Source organism: Anopheles moucheti, chromosome 2 (genome assembly GCF_943734755.1).
Source record: "Anopheles moucheti chromosome 2, idAnoMoucSN_F20_07, whole genome shotgun sequence".
NCBI lineage: Eukaryota > Metazoa > Arthropoda > Insecta > Diptera > Culicidae > Anopheles > Anopheles moucheti.
Window position 1 is genome coordinate 72965526 of NC_069140.1, and position 19283 is coordinate 72984808.

General features: G+C 44.0%; 1 protein-coding gene across 1 annotated transcript; it reads left to right on the plus strand.

Moving 5' to 3' along the window:
- The first annotated feature begins 10293 nt into the window (after positions 1-10293).
- LOC128301038 (phospholipase D2) lies at positions 10294-17214 on the plus strand. Its single transcript, XM_053037342.1, has 9 exons — positions 10294-10400; positions 12571-13070; positions 13143-13332; positions 13400-13582; positions 13656-14435; positions 14500-15376; positions 15825-16395; positions 16462-16702; positions 16762-17214. Exons 1-9 carry the CDS (start codon positions 10341-10343, stop codon positions 17200-17202), a joined length of 3843 nt encoding a protein of 1280 aa, XP_052893302.1. The 5' UTR covers positions 10294-10340; the 3' UTR covers positions 17203-17214.
- Positions 17215-19283: the final 2069 nt, after the last annotated feature.

The window sequence follows — 19283 nt, forward strand, 5'->3', positions numbered from 1 at the left end:
ATTACATACAAACCAAGAAAACTATATTTAGAAAATGACATTTTATCGCCAAAAAAGTTGAACCATTTGTTAAGCACATAAGCAAATTTCATACGATTTACACGGTTCACCTAAATCGATAAACTACGAAATCAAGATGGCCGCACAAGATTGACCCGACGCGAACTACGTGATCGTGCTGTTGCTAGTAATTCATTTCAAAAGAGATTTTCCATATTGTACACTATAAAAGGATACTCAAATTGCTAATTTTCGTGGAGCTAGCACAAATGTTATCGCGCTGCACTTTTATATGAAACTTTGAAAGTTTGCAACGATCTCGGTGGTACGGTGTGACGTCAAAAAAAAAAAAATGTGTAGAATGAATGTTGTTTTTATAAGCTGATATGAGTGTTAGAATTTTAATTCATTTTCAATGAACCACGCCATTATGCTAGTACAATGCCATTTCCGCTTAATGGCTGTGAATAAGCTAATGTTGATAACAAATATCTTAAAACTTCTTTTAACGCTTGATGGTGTAATTTTCCTACTTTAACTTTAACACACTTCTTTCTAGGCGCATGGATAAAGGTGCGGCACGGAACGAAAGGCACAAATGTCGTATAAAGATAAAATGGCTGACTATCAATTAGATGAATGGGGATTGGAAAAGCGAAACTAACGCGGGCAGAAAAAATAATGAATTTAATCCCCACAACGATGAACTTGCTTGTCACAATTGTTGGCACCCGTGTTTAGCACTGACACAATTGTTTGCTTCATAGTTAAACAATAGATAGATAAATTATTGCTACCACGGCATATGCACATTGAGCCAGCAAGGAAATCAAATCGAGGATATATTAATCACGCGCAAAACGTTCTGCCAAACCCAAGGAGTGAAGCGTGAGAGGAAGCGAAACGCAGCAAAAATAGTTCCGAAAAATCAAACCCTTCACAGCCTCATGGGCTGAGATGTATTGAATATTAGTCATTGTTACACACGCACAACAATACGGCGCAACACATATTGGGACCCAACCAAAGGTAGACGTACAACAGCGACACAGAGAAACTGTGTGTTTTTATTACACCACCCTTCCTTCTTTGTACCCGAGTTCCGCACCACTCCTCTGCGCATCCATTCCTTTACGAGACACCCACCTTTACAGGAGGAGAACCAAACAACAACCAAAAACCTCCCTCAGACAGAAAACCCTACAACACACACCAAACGCATTGGCATTTTCTTACCATTACACAGCCATGGCTCTAACATTTCTGTCGCATCCATCCAGTTAAATGCGTGAAAATGAGCTATGTTTCCCTTGTCACAGCACAGTAGCAGCAGCGAAGACACGACACGACCGCGAGACGCTTATGCCGAAGGAAAATGCTGAAAATGTTCATGTGTCACCAAAGAATTAAATCTACCGCACCGAAAGAGATGTGCTTGACAACAATAATCACGAAATATGCAGACAAAACAATCAATCGCTTTCAGAAGGAAGTATCGCGAACGAGTGTGGGCTGCTGCTACTATTGCTTCCTACCCGGAGACAAGGGCAATCGATACTTCAAACACATTGCTACAGTGAGCACAAACTATGGGAAAACAATCCGAACGAAGGAGGAGGGAAAACGTGGTGGGAAGGAGAGCGAGCATAAGAATGACAGGTAAATTAGATCAACATAAAAAGAAGAAAAATTATGTTAACGCTCTGTACCACCTTCCTTTATGTTATGCAAGAGTATTCCTTCCAAAAATTACCTGTTCACACACACACACACACACACACACACACGCACAACGGTCGCTCACAAATGTAAAAAAGCTTCACTTATTTCCAACTCTTAATCATTGTTAATTACATTTCACTAGTGCAGTGGGTTTTTTTAACTTCACAATCGTAACCAACACTCCTTACAAACGTCACCTTTCCAGAGCTAAGCCTACTTGCGACTGACGCGAGTTCTCCCAGATCCAGAAGTTAACCATTTCCTTTAGCATCAGTCCGCCATCTTGTTTTTTCCATCAGGCAACACTAAAATGGCGATCGCGCGATGGCAGCACGGGTTCAGAAGTTGGGGTGCGGAATCGGCCAACTAGATCAAAGAAGTCACACTCAGCATTTGTTTTTCGATAAAGCTATGAACCTGTCATGGCGATAATTGACTGAAAACTCCACATTACAACATTGACTAGTCTCAGCAGACCCCGTGTGCGTATGACAATGCCAGATGTGTGGCTAGGATGGTTGCTTCCGGTTGAAGCGTCTGAACGATTGAGGTTACGTCGTAAAAGATGACAGCCGAAAGTCGTACGGTTCTAGACACTGAACCTGGGTCGTGTACTTGTCTTAAATCACTTTTCGATCTAGGAATGTATTTTTGAAGATCAACCTGTGATAGGGATCTTGACACGACTTAGCTACACGTACACGTAAGGAAGGAGAACTGAGAACGGCAGTGATCTAAACAGAAAAGAACACTGACGAACGTGTTAAGATAAGACACAATGGTTGAAATTCGATTTCGCGACGATAGAAACACTTGCACCGACAAATACTCACTATTAGCTTCCTGTCGACGTTCAGCAGCTACATCCGATTGCTCCAACCGCAGTATCCAATAGCACGCATCTTTTCAAAAATGGCGACCCATTGCGACGACCCAGCACGAGCGCTCTCTGCTCGTTGTCCAGATTTTTTCGCCAAATCTGTTCCGCACAGGCGTTAGCCAGCGGTACGGGATGAATCTTCGACGAGGCGTACGAGTGCACACTGGTAAACTAGTTTCGCACAGAACAAAAAAGCACTTTCGTTCAACTAGGGTACAGACGACCGTATCGGGCTACGTACGGGTAGTTTGGAGAATAATCCCTTTTTATTGCTGTCGCAGGAAACGAAAAAAAAAACAACATTCACAGAACTGTCAAACGGAGCCGCTCTTTTGTTGATGTCCACCCAAGCTTGAATGCGCGCCTGTGTGTGTGTGGTACGGGTGGTTTGAAAATAAATATTTCATTGACGTTTACAGCGGATGGAATGTATTTTACGTTCCTAAATGTTGAACCGATTTATTGGGAAGAAAATAAATATTTTCAACAGTGATTCTGATCAAACGATATCGCCATTTTTCTAGCGTCATTTTGAGTAGCAAACATCTGATTTGCTCGCACGTACAGCTGACAGGAAGCGAACAAATATGCCGGTGGGTTGAACTGAAGCCGGCTTGAGATGGTGCGGCATGTTGACAAGCTTCTGCGAATGATGCCGTGTGGTCCCAGAAGCAGCCAACTTTAAAATAGTCGCAGTTTCTTTTTATTGATTTAATAACTATTCTAGGTTATGTGACGCCATAATTACGGAGCATTTGCGTGTTTTCAATGCGTTTGATATTTTTTTGGTGGTAATGTTATAAGAAAACAAATGAAGTTTTGTTCCCTTACTTCACAACCTTTTTGAAACTAAAAAATCGCTTGCATGGGTTTAAATTTTATTGTTCAACGATTTCGTTTTTTTATTAAAACAGTTTGATGTTTTTTTTACACTTCAATTAAACAAAATAGCTGGTAGGGCATTGTTGTCATATGTTTTAACTTTCATCGCTGTACAGCGTGGAAAAAGCACCCAAATTCAAGTAGTTGTGCTATCAAGAAATGCGTATTCTTCAATGAAGACTTGATCAAAGAATCATAACGAAAAACGCACAACGTACAATTCAAGCGTTATTTTCCTTACTGGAAGGATAGCAGAAGAGTTGTGGCAGTAATACCGTGAGTGATACAAATGCATTGATCTTCATTTATGAGAAATACGCTCCATCCGTTCAACACTCTATAATTTCTCTGTTTCTATAACGTTGGCCATGTCCATGCTTACGCATGCGATATGTCCTTGGGATTAGGACAACAAAAACCATGTGTTTCACGCATCATGCAGGTCGTTTTGCTTGTTCTTCTTTTTCCTTTCAGATCCCTTCCGTCAACGATCAATGGAGGGCTTAGGAAAACACAAACAAACGAATCTGTACAGCTGTAGCTTTGTGGGGAACGCAGCTCTAGAGTTGATCCAAGCTCAGCAAAGCGATTTGCTCGCAAAATAACGAATGGGAGAGACCGAGAGATGAATGCAGAAGGTATTTCGCGGGAGCAGATAGCGTCGGGTATACGCGCTTTACGTACGTGTTAGCTCAAGTCAAGCCCTTCGAAGACGGCGCGAGCGTACGGCAGAGAAACAGACCGTCGATCGCGAAACAAACCTACCCCCTCCCTTCGGTGGGGTTTTGCATCAGCGAGAGGGTGGCTGCTCGCGTTGCTCATTTTCGCGCTGTTAAACGGTGGTTGACGGTGAAGTTTTTCGGACGTCCGCGTATATTCGCGTAGAGCTGCGGGACCCAACAAAGTGTACAGCAATCCGAGATCCTTCTGGAGTGTGTGCTCGTGATGTGTGCAAGTGCTAACTGGGGCAAGTGTTTGCGGTCACAAGCGGAGTGGTAAACAGCAAGCAGTAAGTTTCAACAGTGCAACGGTGCAGAAATGTTCACGGAATCGATCAGATCGTTCCGAAGCGAATAAAGTGATTTTTTTTTCGTGTGTGCAATATGCTTACGTGAAACGTGTCGATCGTGCTGACGGAGGAGAGAAACCCACAACAAATGGCACGACGAACTGTGCGATCCAGCAGAGGTGATCATTTGTGAATCACGCCCAAACGAACGCTAAGCTCTGTGCGTGTGTGCGTCTTGAGGAGTTTGTTGAAATTAAGAGTAAATTAATAAACACGGTGCATTTCGAGTTTTTGTTTGGACGAAATAGCACGCAGAGTGTGTCCGCTGCGGTACAGAAAACAAAAAGCACATACACGGATGTAGATCACACCCGGCAATCAGCAATCAGCGAGATGAGTAACAAATCAATCTTCTAATATCAACGATGCACATTAAGGTGATCTTTGCTGATGACCTTTGGCTCGCCCTTTTAGAACGGTCCTCAAGACGGTTGCTGCATGTGTCAACCACGCAAGCAAACCACGGGACAAATTTCAGGTTGACGATGCTGACGGCTTATCGTGCGATTGTACCATTTGCTTTATCTCATTTCACTTTCCTTTCCGTGATTGTACCGCTGGTGCAACAACATTTGCATTACGGAAGGCGTACGAACAATTCGTGCTTCGTCCGCAATGAAACAAACGCACTTCGAATCGGATCTGCTATTGTTTCTTCAAGCGGGCCCATCCAGAGGGGCCAACTCTATTGCGTATGTGACAATGTGGCGAAGTGGCTAAATTGAAGAACGGCACGTACTTCGTTCTCTGCATACCCTATAACGCAGTACTTTTTTTCCGGCGTCTTACGTCAGCTCCGATCAGAAACCGTTGTAAAGGGTGTTGTTTTTTTTTTATTTTGTTCATCGCCGTCTCCTGCAAGACGAGCCTGTTTTGTGTGGTACCGTCTCGTTGTGGTGGTATTCACAATGCCTCTGGCTTGAAGAGTGGGGATTGATATTAGCTACACCCTCGTGATCGTGTAATGGGGTCTGTGTTTCCTGCCTGTGCGGCAGTGTATAGGAAACATCGCACAAATAATTCAAATCGCCTCGAAAGGGGTTGAGCTTGTTGCTTTTGCTGGAATGCAGTGGTGTTTTATGCACCGGCAGTTACCATACCGTAGGGCGCCTCGTGTTGTGTAAGATAATTAACACTGTGCACGTGTTCGGTAGTAGTCTCTCTCTCCCTCCCTTTTTGGACCACAATTCCTGTACCACTTGAACGCTTGTCGTCTGATCTCTCTTAATCGGAGCACAATTGACATCCGCGTGCATTAAAAAATCATCTTGTTTGAAAGACATAAATTGCACAGGAAAAGTGTAAAACCACTCGATCATCTGTTTGAATGATCAAGTATCCACTATTCCGTGTAGTTTATTTCCGAAGAGACAGCGTTTTGTTGACATTCATTTTGTGTACTGTGCGTTGCCCTTCGTCGTCATGGCGACACACGTTTAACCTTGAAACTGTTCAAATAAATATATTCCTTCGAATTCTAAACAAAAATAGGTTTTTTTTGAGAGATTCTCTCAAAAGTAACAGGTGGGCTGATAATTGTTTGGCCTAACACATTTATCGCGCTAGAAAATTTTTATCCATATCATATTTCGTTTGTACCAACCTTCAAACGAATTCTGTCCAAATTTGACAGCACTCGGGCCACAACCTAATGAGCTAGAGCATTTTGTGTGACGCAATTTTTGTGCTTTGAGTAATCATGGAAAAGAAGGAATTTCGCGTGATGATAAAATATTAGTTTTTGAAGGGGAAACATATAGTTAAAGCCAAAATTGGTTTGATGAAGAGTCTTTGGACACTGTTCCACCAAAATCAACCATAAAATATTGGTATGATAAATTTAAAAGTGGTAAAATGAGCATTGAAGGTGGTGAACACAGTGGACGCCCAAAAGAGGTGGTTACTGACGAAAACATTAAAAAAAATCACAAAATTATTAAGAACACCCATAATGTGAAGCTGATCGAGAAAGCTGACACCCTAAAGATGTCTAAGGAACGTGTTGGACATATCGTTCACGAGTATTTGGATATGCGATAGCTCTGTGCAAAATGGCTGCCGCGCGAGCTCACATTTGACCAAAAACAACAACAAGTTGATGATTCGGAGCAGAGTTTGGAGCTGTTTAAGCGAAATAAATCCGAGTTTTTGTGTCAGTATGTTACTGTGGATGAGTCTTGGCTTCTCCACTTCACTCCAAAGTCCAATAGACAGTCATTCGAGTGGACTGGACGCGATGAACTTGCTCCAAAGCGGGGGAAAACGCAACAATCAGCTGGCAAGGTTATGGCTTCAATTTTTTTGGGATTTGCGAGGAATAATCTCAATAATCTATCTTGAGAAAGGAAAAACCATTAACAGCGACTATTACATCAAATTTTTGGAGCGATTGAAGGACGAAATCGCCAAAAACCGACCGCATTTGAAGAAAAAAAGTTTTGTTTCGTCAAGAAAACGCACCGTGCCACAAACCAGTGAAAACAATGGCAAAAATTCATGAATTAGGCTACGAATTGCTTCACCACCCACCGTATTTCATAGATCTGGCTCTCAGTGACTAATTCCTATTCTTAGATTCCAAAAAGATGTCCTCTGAGAAGAAATTTTCGTCGGATAAAGAGCTGTTCGCCGAAACTGAGGCCTTTTTTGTGGCAAAGGTCAAATACTACTACAAAAAGGGTATCGAAAAATTTAAAGACCGCTATAATTGGTGTATCGCCCTTGAAAGGACGTATGTTGAATACAAAAAAATAATTTGGCGAAAAAAAGTGTTTTACTGTCATAGGCCAAACAATTATCAGCCCACCTGTTAAAGGCTGAACTACACCGTAACGTAAAACGTTCTATAAATGCACTAGTATACAGTCCGTATCATAACTATAACACCACACGAGAAATCGTTGTTTAGGGTGTAAATTATCATTTAAAAATTCGTTCAAATATTAATTGAAAGTGCTAAAACTAATATAAAAAAGATATTGAAGTGTGAATAATTTAAAGGGGTATAGAAATGGTGGCGAAGTTTCCAAGGCAAAACATAACCCATGGCACAAGTTAGGCCCTTTTCAACAAACGCCGTCGGTTCTGATTAAGCGCTTAGTTTGACAAGAACTTGCTCCGAAAGCACCTCACAGCTGATCGGAAAACCGGTTTGGTAATTAGTTTACCTAAAGCCGATGGTAACTGCAACAGCTAGCAGATAATATATTGGTTAAGGGGGTTTTATGAATAGCAGAGTTTAAAAAACAATGAATGGCCCTAAAAATAGAAAAAAATGCAGTCTCGTCATAAACTGTACTGAAGCATCATGAAGCAGTCTGTTCCCAAGTTGTTGTGAATGTTCAAATGAGACTGTATCAAAAACAGCATATTGCTGGACTTTAATATTGCTGGACGCATAATTCAACAATTCACTCGATTTGGATCCGTATTGAATGTTTTATCAGTGCTTTTTTAATGTTTCAATTTGCGCACGATGGCAGTCGGAAATTTGTCGGAAATTTGGAAGGAAAATACTAGTGTTGCTTTAGCTCTAACAGGCCTCTATAATGCCCACCGGGCTGAAGGTTGCCATAAACATGCTAAATTTATGTTTATCATCCTAAAAGAAAGTTCCTAAAAACACCTTTGTAGGTTGTCACAGTACACTACCCGCATAAACGCGACAGCGCACGGTGTAGCATCTACGCAGATTAAGCGCTGTTTAAGAACCTCATTTACTAACTTTGTGTCATTGATGCAGCATTCAATAGTGCTGCTTGCTGCTGCTTGTTTCTGTTACAATTGAATTTTGTGCTCCGAAATTTTTATTGTTAATTTTTTATTTAAAAACTAATTTGATTAAGTTTAAATAGAATCCTGCAATTGAATAGGAAATCGTCCGCCCTATCTAAAATCTCCGCCTAATTTTAAAATGTATTTTCAGAAATAGGTTCTTCCCTATTATGTAGAGTTCTGATCTGTTCATGGGCTCAACGTGAAAACCGACAGACAAAAAATATAAATTTGTTCGCCAATTGTTTCCAATTCCACTACTTATTCACTTCGTTTAAAATACCCTTCGATGCTGTTTTCGCCTTCTGTTTCTGATTGTTAAACATTCAACATAATACTGATACCCCCACTATGGAATCGATCTTTTTTTTTCTTCTGAACTGTACATCTGTCCGTGCACCGTGGCTTAGAAAAGGCGGACAGACGAAGATAGTAAAAGAGCGCCGTATCAGTTCACGCTCGGAAGCAATCAGTTCAGATCAATGGCAAGTTGTCTCATTTATGCGTCGGCATTCTGCTGGAGCTGGTGTCGTGTGTGAAAGTGGTGCCCAGTGCTACATACAGTTGTTGTGCAATATTTATGTTCTAAGCTACGGAAGGGTGAGGGCAAACTACGCAATAAGCGATCGTACTGCATTGTTTGATCGCGGTGAATCACACCAGTGTTAAATAATTCGTGAATGAGAAACGTACGCAAGAAGGAGGAAAAAAAGACATTCGCTTTAACGACGTGCCCTCGTTATCTGTCGTGGAATACATGTCCACCATGAGCATCTCCTGTCAGTGGTTGAATGAAGTCATGCTTGAATTAGTAAATTAGACTACTGATGGATAGCATCACTATTCGCGAGCGTGACATTCATTAAAGATGCGTTAGATCAACCCTGTTTGATAAAATTCCAGCTAGTTTGACTGATGAAATTCTATAGAAGTTGACATGCTACTCACATTCTAACATTCGTTTTAATTTACCAATTAACTTTCCCAACAAGTTAAGTCTCTTTGTTTCTAAGAACATTCCGGGGAAGTACAGAAAATAAGAACTTTTACTCAAATGCGAAGTTAAGTAACGGGCGCCGATCGATACTGCAGCGTATCTGCTTGTTTTCCACTCGAAGGCTTACCGAAGATAACAATTTCAACTTCAATTTAGCTTTATAAGTGTGGCTGTGGAATATTTTTCTTTTAACGTTTTCAACCATACAATAATTGCCTGCAACGGCTAGCGAAAAGGGAGAATGTGAACCGGTTTTGCGATAGTCTGTAAGAAATCAAACACATACTGAGAGTGACTTAGTGAACTTGTAACTTCACCACCGTCACTAGCAGCAATAAGAATGATTCACTAAGAGCGGTAGACACAGATATCCTTGAACTATATTCATATCCACTATCGTGTGGTTGAAAGCATTTTCGGGGGAGTTTTGACTTTTGAAGGTCCACGGAACTGGTGTCTCAAGCTCGATGCCCTACAGGTAGTATATCGCCCTCATAGAGCTGGTAATTGTTCCGTATCTAATTTTTTGATGCTAATTTGACTGTTTTTCGCCATAGAGGCGCGCACGTGCATTCTACTTTGCGCCTTTCCCCACCCACCGAGGGCTGCGGCAAATCGTCCGTTAGCAGCAAGGGAGTGCAAGAAAAATGGTCGTCATTATGATAAGCGCGTAACTGCGGGGACTGCTGGCGGGATAGTTGTGCCTCGCCGGTGTGTCTTATCAGCTCGCACCTGAGCACTGGTGGTGGTTGCGTTTGTTTTCATGAGTGTAGTATTATTTTGGCTGCCGGTACGATCATACGTGCCGGTCAGTTTTGTGCCATTCACTGAAGCAACTCGGCAACTTGCCGTTTTATTGCCGGCGGTTCCACGATTGTTCCACCACGCAGGGTGGCTCGGTATTTTGGTGCATCGTTATAAATCGTGACCTGCTGTAGTGTGACGCGTAGCGTAGTGTTGGGTGGTCGACATACGCTAGATCTTCAAGCTTGAGGAATCAATCACAGCAAGGATGGATGCTCACTTCAAGCGAAAAACAATCCATCGCAGTATCTCGCTGCTGCTGCGTGATATTGGTAGGTGCAGGCGTTGCTTACTGTTGCAGAAGACTTTGCCAGTGGGCTCTTGATCGTGTTCAGCTTTTGTCCGCCGATAATCGCCAATGGTCGGCAAAATTCTTTCCGCACCCTCAACAATCCGGTGGAATTTGGACGAAGTTGTATTGTCAGTCCACACAGCCATTGCTCGCGCTTGAAGGGCCCGATATCTAATCGGGATGGTATCATCAACCCACCCACCTGGCTGCTGCCCCCTCTCTCTCTCTCTCTGCAGATTCGATCGCGATACTGGCTATGTGATTGTACGCTTCACGCCTACTATCAGCGTTTCTTATCATACGGGCCAGATGATGCGTTGTACTAAAAACCCTGAAACTCCACCGTTCCACCGCAGCGGTACCAAAATTGTGATACAGTTGGTAAAACAAGTGCATATCATGGGTGTGCGTGCGCGTACCGGATGTAATAATGTTTACACCTTCCGTATTGATGCAACCTTTCTGTGGCCCCTAAATTCCCGATCGGTTCGGACCGCTCCCGTTTCGAATTGGCCAATGTGTTTCGAGTGTTTTGCGGCGGTGACGGGAAGTGACCGATAATGTTGGTCGTGTAATCTACGATAAGATTTGAAAACCTCGACACTGAATCATTGTTCGCGATTGACAGTTAGCAGGCATTATAACTGCAGGTTCCAGCGTGCGCTGCGAGTTAGTGCGTTACCGAAATCATCCTGTAGCGATGTGAACCGGTTTGCGAGAGGTGCTACGTTTGTGCGTTTTGTTTTTTAAAGCGAGAAAAAAGAACCTGGAATTGATCCAACCAATGGCTGAAGAATTCGAACATCTTGTTGGTGGTAAGGATGTGTAGGGTAGTTCAAGAAGTAGTTCAAGTTGTGCTCTATTGCGATCATGTGTTTAGCGTTGCCGTTGATCACTTTACGAGGAGCGATGTGTTTAAAAAAGTTCTAAAGGGACAGGAATGATCATTTGCAATTGCAAAAGTTTATTGTTCTTCCCAGTGACAGTGTGAAGTGGCGCAAGATTAAAGCTATCATGCCGTCTAGACCAGGGGTCGGCAAAGCATGTAACCCGCGGGTCAAATCCGGCCATTAACAAACCTCCGGGGCAAAACAATCTTCGAAGAACACAAGATCTCGTCAGCAGGACAACAAAAAAATATATCTTTAAAACAATATCGACATTAAATTATATTGTCCGAATTTTCTGCAAAATGTCTTTGATCCTCTTTTCCCAACCAATTAATTCTTGATCGGAATGAATGAGCTTATTAGAACTGCTTCCGTGCAATGTTCAGAACGCATGTGGTAATGAAGGCCGTTGTGGCTAAGAGTTGTTCAACGCACAAATCGAAACTGAATGTCCTTAATCTAACTATTATTGATACCATGTTTAGGGAAAGATCTTTATTTTTTGATCACATTCCGTTGGAGTTCTAAGGATCTTGAACCTATTAACATTGTAGCGAGAGGGAAATACTTACTTACTTACTTAACAGGTGCTTCGCGGTCTAGGTCTGTCGTAGGAACAGTCTACGAGAAATCCCAGAGCTTTCTGTAGCTCGTCCAATACTTGAGGTAGGGTGCCTCTCGATGTTTAGTACAAATGCACTGTGGGAAAAACAGAAAAAGTTTGGAAAAACACACGACCAGATACAGCTTGGATTGCTGATCCTTGCTAAACAACGGCCTGCGTGCCACATACGGCATTTGATAGCCTTCAGTACGGCCCGCGACGTTATAGCTAGAATTTAGAACGTATGAAACCGATTTATTCAAAGAAGTTGTAATATGTCAGCTTCATCGTTTATCTATTGATTGTTGTTTGAAAAGCATAAATTGTAGTTAAAAAGATGATCCCTGGTCTAGACGATCAATTGATCATCCATGAAATTACATAAAGTGTAAACGATACGCGAATTGCTATGGCCACACGTAATATTGTGCAAAACATGTTGGGCAACTTCGATGATTAGTTCGTGAAACCGCCGTCCATTTATCACTTTTATTCCACCGATCGGGCTTATCAGAATGACGATAACGTATCGGAACACGGTGCAATACTGGATGTTTGCCTGATTTTAAACAAACCGAGTTCTCATCTCTTTTCAACGCGTGCGCGTACACACAAACACGCGCTCAAACCAATTCTCTCTTTGTTGGATAGATCAGATGTCGCTGAGCGAAATCGGCACCTCGAATCCTGCACTAAACTGCGAAGACACCGGTACGGCTGCTGATCCCACCGCGCGGAATGATCATTCCGGGTGTCGTACCGCTGACACGAGTACATACGGCACTGGTGGCAGTGGATATGGAGGAGGTGGAGGAGCAGGAACAACAGGAGGAGCAGGAGGAGGAGGAGGACACCATGATCCCAGTCTGGCCTGTTACTCGATCCGCAGCGAGCCGGAAGAGTACGACGAAAATCTGGACGCACCGGACTCGGTAACCTATCTGTCGATCGGTGGCAACAATCCGGTGCTGGTGATACGCGAAAGCGATGCGGACAGTGTAAGCCCTGCATCCGAGATACCGTACAACTTCGTGTACAATGCGCCGGTCAAGTTCGATTCGATGCGTCGCCACATTTTCATACCGGGACTGGAGATCATTGTGGAGATCATTGACTACGAGCGTAGCCTGACGTCGCACGTGCTTAACCCTAACCTGTAAGCCTGTTCACCCATTGACAGATAGTATGATGGAGTACCAGTACCAACAGCAGTTCCGTTCTCTTTCAGATATACAGTGAAGCTCACACATGGACCATTCTCGTGGACGGTACAGAAGCGATACAACCATTTCAGAAATTTGCACCAGCAACTGACGACATACCGGGCATCGCTGCACATACCGTTTCCGACGAAAAGCCACAAGGAACGGAGGGATAGCTTCAGGAATATGCATACCGTGCATCAGGCAACGGCATCGGTAGGGGGATCGCGTCCGGAAGATGGACGACGGAAATAACAAGTAATAAGGACATCTTTACTTTCAGCCTGCCATGCAGCAGAAGCTGGGCAAACCGTTGAAAAAGATCAAGAAAAGTGCACTGCCCCGGTTCCCGCTCAAGCCGGACTCACTCGTTTCGTTCGATGCTATTCCGCAGCGGATCAAACAGCTCGAAGAATACCTGTACAATCTACTTAACATCTCTCTTTATCGGAACTTCCACGGAACGGTAAGAGTTGCTTCATTTGATCGATAAGAATCACAATGGGACATTTACATTGCTCGTTTCCTTTCATTTGCAGATCAACTTCCTGGAAGTGTCACACATTTCGTTCATATCCGCACTGGGCGAGAAGGGAAAGGAGGGCCCAATCAAGAAGCGCACCGGCTCGACACGCTCCGGCCAGTCCGGGTGCAACTTCTGCGGATGTCTGGCCGGTGGATGTTGCGTGCGGTGCAGCTACTTCTGTACCGATGTGCTCTGGAGCAAGTGGCGCAACCGGTGGTTCTTCGTGAAGGAAACCTGCTTCGGGTACTACCGGCCCAAGGACGGTGTGCTCCGATGTGTCGTGCTGTTCGACCAGGGTTTCGACATCTCGTCCGGGATGTACAGTACGGGCATGCGCAATGGATTGCAGATAGCAACGAATTCGCGATATCTCGTCATCAAGTATCCAACGCGTCGCATGGCGAAAGAGTGGATGATCCATATGAAGCGGGTGGTCAACGAAAGTGCGCGCGATTTCACGCTTCCGAACCCGCACCAATCGTTTGCACCGTCCCGACCTGGCGTTCAAGCCGGGTGGTTCGTGGATGGAGCGGGATACATGAGCGCCGTGGCCGATGCGTTGGAAGGAGCGACGGAAGAAATTTTCATCACCGACTGGATGCTCAGCCCGGAGATCTACATGAAACGGCCGGCGATCGACGGTGATTACTGGCGGTTGGATAAGATTTTAAAGCGCAAGGCAGAGCAAGGCATCAAGATTTTTGTGCTGCTGTTTAAGGAGCTGGATTTTGCGCTAGGCATCAACAGTTACTACAGCAAGGCGAAGCTGGTGGAACAGCATGAGAACATAAAGGTGAGGTCTTTTATGTGAATTGTGGTACAGTAGTTGTGCTCAGCGTCCATTTCTTTACCCGTAGGTTCTTCGACATCCGGATCACGCCCGAGCTGGCATACTGTTTTGGGCCCATCACGAGAAGTTGGTCATCGTGGATCAAACGTACGCGTTTGTCGGTGGGATTGATTTGTGCTACGGACGCTGGGATGACTACCAACACCGACTGACCGATCTTGGAAGCATTTCCTCGTCGACGAATAGCTCCGCCAACAACACCACGACCCGCAAACCCTCGACGGTGGTCGAGCTGGACGAGAATGGGTCGGTGGCGAATTTGCTCAAGTCCAGCAAAAACATTGCCATTGCAACGGCAGTCGACCGGCAGGCCCCAACGCCCGTCCCAGTAAAGCGTACCGATTCCTCCCCCACCAAACCCGCCAAAGATGGTACACCGAATAGCAAACAGAAACTCGCACAAAACAACCCAGAAGCATCGGCCGGGATGGGGGAACCACCGGACAGGCTGCTACAGGCAGCTGCTCAAGCCCTTGGCGACCAGCAGCTACCGGTGGAGGAGAGGGATGAACTGCCGGAAAACATTAAACAGAACACTCCGGAGATGGAGCGTCGCAACATTATGGGTATGATCAAGGATATGGGCCGGGATCTGAAGAACCGTATCACGCTGTCGGAGCATCCAGAATATCCGGAGGGGTTTGCGTCGGGCGGTGGTCCAAAGAGTAACATCGGTAGTCCGGTGTATCTTTCCGAGGAGGAGCGTCGCAAGAAGCAACTGTACGGTGGCGATAAGGGAGCGATCGTACAAGATATGACCAGCCCGCAACCCTTCAAGAATGCGCCCATCTTTGAGCTGGACGGACAAGCAAAGCTGTGGATTGGCAAAGATTACATCAATTTCATCGTTAAAGATTTCACAAACCTTGACATGCCGTATGTGGGTAAGTGTTTCTGTTTGGCTGTGAAGATGTCTGTGAGAAGTTTTAGGGAAGCTGTTGGCGGTTCCTTTTGAAGAAGGCTTAGTGATAGTGCAAACATGTGTGATGAAGTTCAGGTTCTTGGCGTATCTGCTTTTTGTGATGTTATGTGGTTGTGACAATGAATAGTTTGTAAATCTCAATTGGTATGCAAAAGTACGTAAATTAAGTTGTAAAATTTCTAATTAGTGAAGATTCCCTTAAACCGAAGGAAATTGGAACTACATCTAAGGCTATTTGTTAGGCTCTCAGGTTTTAATTCCTAGATCTCCACAATCTTCTCAGTCAGGGGCTTGTAATTTTTTCATGTTTCTAGCGTAGACGGAAATTTATGTCAATACTTCATATTTAAATTCAGTAGAATATGGTTCAATATCCTCCCCTTTCTAATGGTATCTCTCTATCCTTGTAGATTTGGTCGATCGTTCGACGACGGTGCGTATGCCATGGCACGATGTAGCTACTGTCGTGCTGGGACAAGCCGCTCGGGACGCTGCCCGCCACTTCATCGAACGGTGGAACGCGGTCAAGCTGGAAAAGTGCCGCGAAAATGCCAACTATCCGTACCTGCTGCCAAAGAGCTACAATGACATCCGCGTGGACAGCAAGTTCCTGAACGTGCCGCTTTATCACGTCACCTGCCAGCTGTTGCGCAGTGCGTCCAGCTGGAACTGTGGCTTCATCGAGCCGGACTACGTCGAGCAGAGCATCCACGAGGCGTACGTGCAAACGATTTCAAAGGCACAGCATTACATCTACATCGAGAACCAGTTCTTCATTAGCATGGAGCTTGGGAACAGCGTGGTGAAGAACCAAATATCGGAGTACCTGTTTAAGCGAATCGTGCGTGCGCACCGCGAGAAGAAGGTGTTTCGAGTGTACGTCGTGATGCCACTGTTGCCAGGATTCGAAGGAGATGTCGGTGGATCGTCGGGAATCTCGTTGCGGGCGATTACCCACTGGAACTATGCGTCTATTTCGAGGTATGTCAACACGATGTCGCTGTCGTCGCTCATTAACGAGCGAATTTTTTTTTTTATTCTCCAAAGGGGTAAATCGTCACTTCTCGAACGGTTGCGAGCGGCCGGCATCCAGAAACCGTGCGACTACATATCGTTCCACAGTCTGCGGACAAACTCCACGCTGAACGGGATGCCGGTGACTGAGCTAATTTATGTGCATTCTAAGCTGCTGATTGCCGACGACAAGGTTGTGATCTGTGGGTCTGCCAACATCAACGATCGTTCGCTGTTGGGCAAGCGAGACTCGGAAGTTTGTGTTATGATAACGGTAAGAAATGTCCTGATGTAACGTACACAAATATGGTCCATAATTGAATCTCATTCCAGGACGAATCATTCGAAGAGGGTCGCATGAATGGAGAATCATATCCATGTGGTGTATATGCGGGAAAGCTGCGAAAGTTCCTGTTCCGCGAGCATCTCGGTCTGTTGGAACCGGATCCAAAACGGGAACCGATCGACGTTACGGATCCTGTGATACACTCGTTCTGGAATGACGTTTGGCGACGGACGTCCCGTCGCAATACGCTCATCTACGACGAGGTGTTCCGCTGCATCCCGTCCGATAATGTGCAATCGTTCGCCATGATGAAACGGTTTCTGGAGGATAAAAGTTTGCTCCAGTCGAACCCGGATGGCATCCAGCAGGCCGTTGCCCGTATCGAGGGCAATCTAGTAGATCTACCACTGAAATTTCTCAGCAACGAGGTACTTACTCCTCCCAACACGAGCAAAGAAGGTATCATGCCGACCTACATGTGGACCTGAGCAAGGCGGAGGAACGCTTGCGTTACTCGTGCTGTAACTGTCCATTGCTACCCAGCAGCATGCCCATTTTTATTTTCATTCAATGGATGGTACCACGCTTTCATCTTTACCTGCTACGTGTTTGTAATGTGTGTGTGTGTGTTATTTTTTTGTATTATCGATATTTATTTGCTCTCGTGTAACGTGTAACAAACTATGTGAACAAAGGGAACTTTTATAACGAAACATTTAACCTGGTAGAGGTAGTGCACTTTTGTGTACTAGATGTCCTCGACGCGTTTATCTTTTATCTACATGAAAGCGTGTATTCTGCTGCGAAATTACAGTATACACATTAAATGTTTTTAGTTTTTCTGTTTTTAAATTATTTCTGGTCTTCCTTGTACCAAAAACTCGGTTCAAGTGCAATCAAGAACCATATTCCAACAGAATGCCAACAGCAGGCTGACTAGAGAGATTAAAACAATGTGTCAAAAATGTACAGAATCAGTACAAGGGGTTTTTTATACCGAAAATAAAACATTCACATTTTACTTAAATTCAAGCAGGAAGTCGCTTTGTTATTGGTATTGGCCAGAAGGATGATTTCTGCATCATCTGAAGTTGAGAAGAATATTTATAATAAAAAAAATAATGAAAAAACATTAAGGACCCTCATATGTGGACGGAAAATGGAGAAGCCGCTATAATAACGAACGCAATGCTCTGATGGGTTGGTCATGTTATTAGAGTTACACCAGACGACCCAGCCCCTAAAGTCCTTTTATGTCGTCCACCTGAACTGAAGAGACGATATTAGATTGGCAGACGACGATGCACGACCGTGAGCGGTTAAGAGGATGCTGCGATTGTAAAGATGGATAAGAAGAAGAATCTGTAACATAATTCCCGCCAAAAAATATCCCGCATTGAATTTTAAAATGGTAATTACGATGCTAGCGCCATCTACATGTCAACATCACAAGCTTCTAAATTTGCTACTGCCATCTGGTGGCGTTTTTGTCAGCTCACGGTTTGGAGTTGTTTGATTGCCGGCACGCACACGAAAGCAACTTCACTTTTATTTTTCTTTGCTGCAGACAATATTTTTATCTCTCTTTCACACTGCAATTATGATGTTACCAAAGGGAAAGGGTTTTCAAGGGGCTCTCCTATACGCACGGCTGTTGTATGGGTATAGTATCTTTCTTATTCGATTGCATTTGTATTTTGCGTACTTCGCTAAACTGTTTTACGTCTTATATTTCCTTGAAATGAGTAATATCTTCCTATTTTTGGTGGTTGTGGGGTTGGAAAACATAGTGTGAAAATATATTATGACTGTAAGGAAAAACTTAAATAAACGTAAATAAGGTAAGGAGAATAATTATTCAGATTCGCCTTTGTGCGATAAGCATCCGGCGATCAGATGATCAGAAAAGTCCAATAGCTTAGCTTGATTGAATAGATTGACAGACTAAACACTTCAATTGGTTAGTTAAGAAAGAAAATTGGAAAATAAAAATGGTGTAAAAGGTGGAACTTTATGCCGTGAGAAACGAGAGCCCAAAGTAGATCTATAAACTGTAAAACAAATAAATTATACAAATAAAACAAAAAACTACGGTAAGTACATCTGAAAATAACAAGACTGCCGATAAACATGTGCTAACATTACTGCAACATCACACAGCACCGATCAGATTCATGTGTGCGCAGACACATCATAAAAAATGAATGAAGTGATGAAGGGCTATTTACGGGATCAACAAAAACAACAAATACAGAAGACGACAACAACAAAAAAAATTGCGGGTCCACGAAAACGAATGCCCCGAAATTCGAACCAAGGCAAAGGTTAATGTTTTTTTCCGCCCCATCATTTTTCCGTCACCGCGACTTTGCCCGTTCACTTCTGCCTCTTTCATAGATCTTCTTTTTTTTGCTTTTGGGGCAATGATGACCAAAATTGTGCAGCGGACGACGTGCGGTGCGGTAAGTAAGTGAGCAAATTTTTTTTTCACGGTCAGCTTACCGGTATTGATCGGGTCCTCCTCGTGAGTAGGGGTAGACAGGGAGGCGGTGCAGGTGTAGCAGCCGTA